The 8,200-nt window shown below is 50.1% G+C and overlaps 2 protein-coding genes across 2 annotated transcripts; both read right to left on the bottom strand.

Annotated features, from left to right (window-relative positions):
- Nucleotides 1-893: 893 nt before the first annotated feature.
- On the bottom strand, nucleotides 894-1,487 carry GUITHDRAFT_146750 (hypothetical protein; the record flags this gene model as incomplete). The annotated part of the gene is made up of 1 exon (XM_005821989.1): nucleotides 894-1,487. The coding sequence occupies one exon, from the start codon at nucleotides 1,485-1,487 to the stop codon at nucleotides 894-896; it is 594 nt and encodes a 197-aa protein (XP_005822046.1).
- A 2,260-nt stretch (nucleotides 1,488-3,747) lies between these two features.
- On the bottom strand, nucleotides 3,748-4,432 carry GUITHDRAFT_155578 (hypothetical protein). Its single transcript, XM_005821988.1, has one exon. The coding sequence runs from the start codon at nucleotides 4,409-4,411 to the stop codon at nucleotides 3,758-3,760; it is 654 nt and encodes a 217-aa protein (XP_005822045.1). The 5' UTR covers nucleotides 4,412-4,432; the 3' UTR covers nucleotides 3,748-3,757.
- Nucleotides 4,433-8,200: the final 3,768 nt, after the last annotated feature.

The raw sequence follows: 8,200 nt of genomic DNA, 5'->3' as shown, positions 1-8,200 counted from the left end.
CCCCCGCCCCTCCTTCAGCTCTCCTCTTCCCTTCTTGCGGGCCACCTCAATCATCTTCGTTGCTACAACCATCCTGTCTCCCTCCCTTATGCTGCCTCCCTCTCCCACTTCACTTCACTGACACTACCGTGCAGGATGCAGGTCCTCTGTGTATCTTCTAGCTTGCTCCCTCCCACCCTCCGCCCTCCCATCGCCGCAGCCTTCGCATACTTCTTTCCCATCAGGCATCCGCTCCTCCTCCTCCGCCCTCCTCGCTCACACGCCGCTCGCAGGCTCTGCATGCTGATGCTGTCGTACGTGGGCGGCAGGAGGAGATATCTCATCGTGCAAAGGTTAGTGGACCCTTGCCTCCCTCCTCCTCCTCCCTCTCCTCCTCCTTTTCTCGCTCATCCCCCTCTCCCTCCCCACTCCCCTCCCCCCTCCCCCCTCCCCGCCTCCCTCCCTGATGGAAATGACGGTGACTACAGCCTCGATCTCACGCGCTTCTCTCCTTTCTGGCTGCTGATATCGATCTCACGCGCTTCTCTCCTTTCTGGCTGCTGATATGGCCATCCCTCTTTCTCTTCCTTCTTTGGCCCACTAGATGATAAAGGATGTCTTGCCTTCCTCTAATCCTCTCGTACCTCCTCCCAGACTTCCATCAACCTCTTGCTCCTGCTCCCGCTCCTGCTCCTGCTCCCGCTCCTGCTCCTGCTCCTGCTCCTGCTCCTGCTCCTGCTCCTGCTCCTGCTCCTGCTCCTGCTCCTCTTAATCCTGCATGAGGCGAACGCTTTCCCTCAGAGCAAAACATCGGATAAGCTTCACGAGAGACGGCAAGGAGGTATGTGGCAGAAAGAATTTTATTTACAGGAAAAATGACAAGCTTGAAAGAATTCTACACCTCCTCTACAACCTCATGTGCAAGTCGTGAGTGCAACAGGAGCAGAAGCGCCAGCATGGCAGACGGTATGCCCCGATCTGCATCGAATCCTCATGGCCGATGCATGGAGAGCCTTGGTAATCTCCAGCAGCACGGGGAGGGAGGACTTCTTGAAGACAGACGCCGACTTGGCGAACCCAGCGGATCCCTTGCGGGCAATGCGGATGATCAACTCCATGATGACACCCTTCACTTTCAGGAGCAAGTCCGCCATGCCTTGCATCGCAATCAGTTCCACCATCTGGTGAAACGTTGTCATGCTCCTATCCGTGCGGACGGCGTTGAAGAGCTTCCATGCGATCTCGCACTCAGCAGAAGAGCCGTCGTGAGTCTTCATGGGCATAAACGCATCCTGGAACAGACCCTCATCCCTGGTGGCTGGTGCTAGCTCAGTCAAATGAAGCTCCTCCTCCTCGGAATGAACGATGACTGTCCTGTACATGATGTTGGAGTTGAAGGAGACACGAGCTCGCTTGCGAGGGACAGCTTCTGTCTCCCTCCTCTCGCTGATCTCCATTATGCTTCCCTCTTCTCTCTCGTCTGAATATCCATGGCGCTTTCCGAGCATCTTAGTTCGATGTTCGTTCCTGCCTGTTTACCAGGATTTATAGCAAACCCCTCTAAGTCTTAAAAGTAGTCACCTCACCCCTACCCCCTGTCATCATTGTGGTACCTACCTCAAGTAGTGCAAACATTAGGTCTAATAAGGGGTACTTTGAATCAGGGGGTGGAGGTTTGCATGGTTTTTAATCTTAAAAGAGTTGTTGATGAGGCTGTAAGTAGGGTAGCGGGGGAATGTATGTGGGAGGTGGGGTCAACAGTTTACGGGTGGTATTCACATACAAATATTGCTCTTATGACGGGGTACTTTCAGAAAATTGGGGGTCAAAAGAATCCGGGGAATAGTCTGGGAAAGGGGGAAGAAGCCAGAGTTCTCGAAAATGCAATCATACAACTCTTCAGTTTCACTGACTGGCCATGGATTCAGAGGATAGTGTGAAAAAGCAACTTATCAAATAATCCGTCACGTGGGATCCTATTGAGCTACGCAACCACTGTCACGTGGGAGACTTCTGAGTAGGAAAAACACGTCGTTTCTCCTGCAGTGATTTGTTATGTGGTAAAGATCACGAGCAACCTGTCACGTATTTCTCAGTCCGTGCTCAACTACTTTTGAGGGTACCCCCTACCCCCTGGAGGAGAGGGTAGGACATCATTGTCATCAGCTCCATGGCACAAGGTAGCATCAGGGGTTTCTATTAGTGCTCTACTTGAACGATTTCGTGTCTTGAAGTGTATCTCGAACGGAGTGGAACCATCTAGTACCCCCATACGTAATGAGTTGTGAGACTGTATGGGCGCCCATCACGTGGGCGTGAATAACTGAATCAGTCGTTACAGCCGTTACATACCTCCTTCAGAAACAACCGTTTCAAGATGAACCACGAAATCTCTAACGGATCTTACGATCAAACGTAACGTTTTCCCGCAAATATAACGGCTGCACTGTCTCTTCGTAATGCATGGAACTTGGGATATTGAGGGCGCGCAGAGGACGACGATGCTGACTGCGATCGAGGGGGTAAGATGATTCTGACAACATCAATGCATTAATGTTCACAATGAGATGTGCTGTTTTCAAGAAATTATCATAGATAGATCAGCAAATGTTCAAGATTCCCCGAAGGCAGCACTCAGTTGTATTGAGAAGCGCTTTGTGGTGTAAATGCTTGTTGACATGATTTGCATGTTAATTGTATGGATGTTGTATGTATCCTCAGAACAAGGATGAATTTACTTGTCGATGATCAAACGATTCATGAATCCGGCTGATGGCAAAGCGATGCTGTTGGTGATCAATGAGGAAAAAAGATTTTGGAACGATTGAAGTCACATATAGAACAGAGTACTCGACCTCACGAAGAGATCTTCCATTATGATTGTTTATGTTTCTATCATTAGCAATCTGGAACATCATGCATGCAAAAACTGATAAAATGTGAACCAAGACAAAAAAGAACAATGCCGACCATGGGCTGTATTCCCTTTCTGTTGCCCTGATTGAACATTGCTGTTGACTGATGTTTATCGATGTCACTTTATCTGATAGCACGATCTAAATCTCTCTTCGCACTCTCTCAACCTGCTTTACCACCAGATGCCCGAACAACTAATGAGCAGAAACACTCTGAACAACATCGAGAAAAACAAGGAGCGCGTTGACTATTGCATCACGACCTTTTCTTATATCTCAAATCGCATCAAGTGCATTGGTGCAATGACAGGTAAGAACACTTCCACGTCTTTATCATCATCAACTTTATATGATTTGACATACAAAACAGGCGGTCCATACCTTGCTTGACCATAACATCAATTTTCTAGCGCTTTAGCTTGATTCACTCTACTTGGTCAATGATTTCCAAGATTGCTGCAATGAATATACCAAAGTAGGCTCTAATGTCATGCAAACACACGATGCACATGGTCGAAGAGATAGGATTGGGGGGTGGGGATAGCTAGGGAGCAAGGAAGCCAGCGAACGAGGGAGAGAGGAAGCGAGCGAGCGAGCGAGCGAGAGTGATGCTTTCAGTGTTTGCCATCAAATGCTGTCGTGCAATTTCATTAATACGCACTCGTCTCAAGTTGCAAGGGTGTCAATCCAAGCAATGAATGTGCATCTTGGAAAGAAATTCTCAACCGATATTCAGTTTTGTAAGCGTCTGAAATGCCTTGGAACATCCTGGCATTTTGCCATTTATGCAACAGACCAACCAGTTATTAAACACTTGTGAACCTTACAGTCAGTTATCGACCAAAGACAACTCTTTAAACAGATCAACATGCCTTTACTGAAAATTCGGTATTTACACTATTTACAATTGGTGTCAACTCAAAACTTTTCACAAAACTTGTTGTGTTCGGGTTCTGTGCTTGCTCCTGCAGTCTCGAGGCTGCTGCATGAAGAGCTTTGGAGATAGTAAAGAACATCGGGATGGAGGATCTATGAAAAGAATAACAAGGCTTGTACATCCCCGCGGATCCCCTTTCAGCTATCCGAATGATAAGGTGAAGAATCAAAGCCTTGACCTTGAGAATGAGATCGAGCAACCCCTTGCTCTCGAGAAAGTCGATCATCTTCTGACACGTCTTGAGGCTTGCGTCCTTGATGTATGCCTGCACAATCTGACCCGCCACGGTAGTCTCCAGTACAGTTCCGTCGTGATCCTTCACGGCACAGACAAGATCCTCGAACATGCTAATGTCACGTTGCGCAGCAACCTGTTCTCCATTGTCGGAAACGATGTCGGATTCTGTATCATCAGCGATTACGACATTGCGGCAGACGACGTAAGGGTTGAAAGAGACACGTGCAGTTTTGCGCAGTTTCTGCATCTTTGTTGCATGGCATGCAGTGCTCCCTTCGATCTGGCTTCCACCTAGTTCCTCATACATCGCGCGATTTCGCTTCATGCCCACCATGGCGGACATGTCGGTCGCGGTAACTGATGTGTTCTGCTGTTCTCGTCGTGAATATTAAACCTTTCCTTCCTGCTACCTCAAGGGGCACCCCCTACCCTACCTCTCTGGTTTGTACCCCTCAAATACCCCATTTTTTGATCCTATCTTCAGGGTACTATTCGACAAATTCTGGAAAGGTGGGTGGGGTGGAGGTTGTGACTGCAGTCATGGTATAGATGGCAGTGACAGTCAGCACAACCGATGATGTCCTTACAGGGGCAAGGGGGTTGAACGGGGTGGGTGGTTCCCTTCGTACCGGTGTAATCATACAAAATTGTATAGTCAAATAGTGGGTAGGGTACATTCGAATGATTCTGAGGGTAAGGGTGGCACATGTGAGTTATTCCACGGAGACAGATGCCCGTGCCATAAGACTCGAGATCTTCGAAAGGGTGGGGTACTTCGACAGGGACAAGGAGGGGTACCAAGTCATGGATATTCGCTAGGGGTGGTTTTACAGGAAAGGGTAGGGGTAAAGAACCAGCATGTTGCTCTATGAAGCAAGGGTGGGATTTGTTCTAGAACGAAGGGGTAGTCTTGAGATTGAATCGTTGGGCCGCATCGTCGGCGGTTGAAAACCAGTTGAAAGGGGGGTGGGGGTGGTGTGATGAGGGCAGTATGTCAGCATCCGGAGTGTGGATGCGAAACGATGTGTTTTCAAGAGCAGGCTCCTAAGGCCCAGTAGGCACGAGAAGGATCCAGATGAATCCATCACGTGGGACTTTGCGATCAGCCGTTACGAGATCGTGCCTATTTCCGTTGCAGGATCTTCGCCTGCGCCCCAAACCCCACCGGAGCGGTCGCAGTGACGCCTTGGCAATTCAAATCCTTAACTTTAACCGGCGCAATCCCAGCGTAACCGCCGGCGGCGTGACAGGCAAAAAGCCTGACAGCCTGGCCACTTTACTCAAAGTTAAGTGAAAAATCAGTACGAGCAGTGCTCACCCCAAGACGGACCGAGTTTACCAGAATGGCCCGGCACACGAACTTCCCCGGGCCGGCCGAAACTTGGGCCAGAATCCGATGATCCGATGGCAAGTTGAGGAGCACCCCGGCCCGGCCCCGGGCCCGTTGACCGGATCGGACGGTGCCATCGGATGATGAGTGATGAGACTCGGATAGACTGTAGGCTAGGATCAGTGAAACCCAAAGCATCGCGGCCCGGCGCGCATGATTTTGTCGAGTGCAGAGCCTGTGTCGCCGGTGCTCGACTCAGGCTCAGACTCCGACTGAGTCATGATGTACGGTCAGTGTGGCCGTTTATGGTGCTAAACAATAAAAATCACAGAAAACTTTCAGAGTTTAATGAAAGTATATTGTGCGGGAAAAAGTCTTTGGAAAGCCAAAGTTTTTTTTAGGGAACTTTCTGATTTCAACATCAATGTTTTGAGGACATCTGAGAATATTCAAATTTAAACACAAACTTTGAAAAATTAACCCCCAACCCCACCCCAACCCCCCCTTCCAAAAAAAGAACTCAAAGTTGCCTTCTTCTGCGCGGCCAATGAACAACGTACTACTAATTTTTAACTTAACTTTGAGTAAACGTGGTAGTAATTTTAGTACCTTCAGACGCTACAGGACCCATGTCCATAATGGGTACTACGGGTATGTAGAAAGGGGGGTGGTTGATAAGAAAGGTCAATATGATACAAGGAACTTTTGAGAGGCCACCTCAAGGTACCACTCAAGGGTCCTGAAGCTTTATCCTGATCCGGTAGTATTTACGGTCTGAACAAGGGGTGGTGTTGAGTTAAGGGAGGTGGGGGTACGAGTACAGTTTGCGATGGGACTGGCTAGCTAAAGACTGCTCGATTTTTTTACCACCTTGGACAAGAGAGGAAGCTAAGGGCAAGGACCAACAAGCCACGACAGCTCTGTATGAAAGCTTTGACTTTCGATTGAGAGCAGCGAAGGAGCGAAGATACACATAACAGTATTCCAGAGAAGAACCAAGGCGAACAAGAAGAACAACAACAGTTGTGCTCAAATGACAGGAAATAGTTTGTGCCTGGACATGGTGAAGAGCAAAAATAGTTCATTTGAGCCAGTGCTTGAACACTTGAAAACAGAAGGAGAGGGAGGAGGAGAAGGAGAAGGAGAAGGAGAATTAGAACAAGATGGATCGAAGGATTTGATCAAGGAGAAATTTTTGCGATCAGTGATGCAAGCCCGAAAGTTTTCTCTTCCTGAAAACAAGTCGAGCCAACCAGGTGCTCCCAACGCCTTCCAAAGCCAAAAGATTACTCTAAACGAATTGAATGAGACTGTCGGTGAAATCCCACCACCTCAGACATTCAAGCGAAAAGAAAAGAAATTTCGAAAGTTTATGAATGTGCCTTCGGTTGCAAGGAAAATGTTTAATGCTATGCAAGGATTTGCAGTCGAGTTTGGGAGAAAAACGAACGAAAGGGCTGATTCAGGACGGGCACAGAGAACTATGTCTTCTATTTCATGAGAACTGTCTGCTTCATTACTATCTTGATGATTGTGATCGAGATCCAGATGTACGGTCAAGGCTGTTTTCATGTTGGATGAAAGTTGCCCCGGGCCCTAGTGATGATTCAATGAATAAACTTGAAACGTTTTACATTTGATCAATTTGCAACGAGTCACGCGAGCTCGGCCGCAGTAACTGGCATGATCAGCGAGTCAGCGGGGCGGCCACCCGTCCGATCAGGCCCCTCCTGGCATCATCCATAGCCTCGTCAAGTTTCGAAGTTGGCCACTCTTGATTTACTCAATCTTGCTAAGGCGAAGTTCACCTTCAGCCTTCGCCCCCGGGCCCGACTTCGGAAGTTCACTGTCCCGGAGTCCGCCGGTCGCCGGCGGCCGGGCGCGCCGGATGCGCGGCCCGCCGCCTCCGACGACCGTGTGGCCCAGTGGTGCCTCTCGTGACTGAGTAATCCGACGTGACACGGCCCGGCCCGGTACCGTAGTACGGTGCCGTACTGACTCCGCTGACGGTCGGAGGGCCGGCGGTGCCGCGGCCGCTCACGGTGCGGCCGGGCCGGCAGTGCGGCCGGCCCGGGCGGTCCGATCCCCGATCCGATCACGGGCCCCGGCGCCGCGGCGCCGCCACGACTCGTACGGTCCGTCGCGGCTCAGAGTCGCCGGGGCGCCGCCGGGGTCACAGGTGGGCCAGGCTGCAGTCTGAGCAGCCGCAGTGAGCAGCTGCCGCGCCGCCGCAGTATGTGCCGGCGGAGTCCGATCGCCGCCGGCGGCCGGGGCCGCCGGATTCGGCCGAGTACGGTCGACTCTGCTGGGGGCCGGGGGACTCAACTGACTGACTCGAAGAAACGGTTTTCTTTTTCCAGACCCGGATTTCGCTTTCTTTTTTTCCCCGGGCCCTCTGGATTTCTTGAAAAAGATAATTCCCGCCAAAGCCATGCCGTCGGCATCGTACATGGACGGCGACAATTTTCATGTTGATGACCCCGAGTTCTTGTTTCTGTTTGCTTGTCTTCTTGAATTGATGAGACTTTACATTTCCGCTCAACAAGCTCAATCACTGCATGACTCTGTCCCTCTTCCACGAGCTCGAAAGAAGCGAAGGGTGGAGGAGCAGCCTCGGCTCCCAAGGAATTATGCAGCATCGAGGTGGGCTGTGCTCCTGCAAGATCCTTCACTTGCTGATCCATCCTCACGTGCTGCCAAAGAATTCAGGCGTAGTTTTCGTTTGCCATATCCTGTTTTTCTTGACATTGTGAAACTGGCTCGTGAAGAGAAATGGTATCATGATCAGATCACCAACGTGTG

This window comes from Guillardia theta, assembly GCF_000315625.1.
Source record: "Guillardia theta CCMP2712 unplaced genomic scaffold GUITHscaffold_133, whole genome shotgun sequence".
Taxonomy (NCBI): domain Eukaryota; class Cryptophyceae; order Pyrenomonadales; family Geminigeraceae; genus Guillardia; species Guillardia theta.
The sequence above is the reverse complement of the archived record's forward strand: the minus strand, read 5'-3'. Positions and strand labels throughout refer to the sequence as shown.

What these genes read in the sequence shown, in the direction of transcription:
- GUITHDRAFT_155578 (XM_005821988.1), bottom strand. Translation starts at nt 4,411, where the DNA reads ATGTCCGCCATGGTGGGCATGAAGCGAAATCGCGCGATGTATGAGGAA.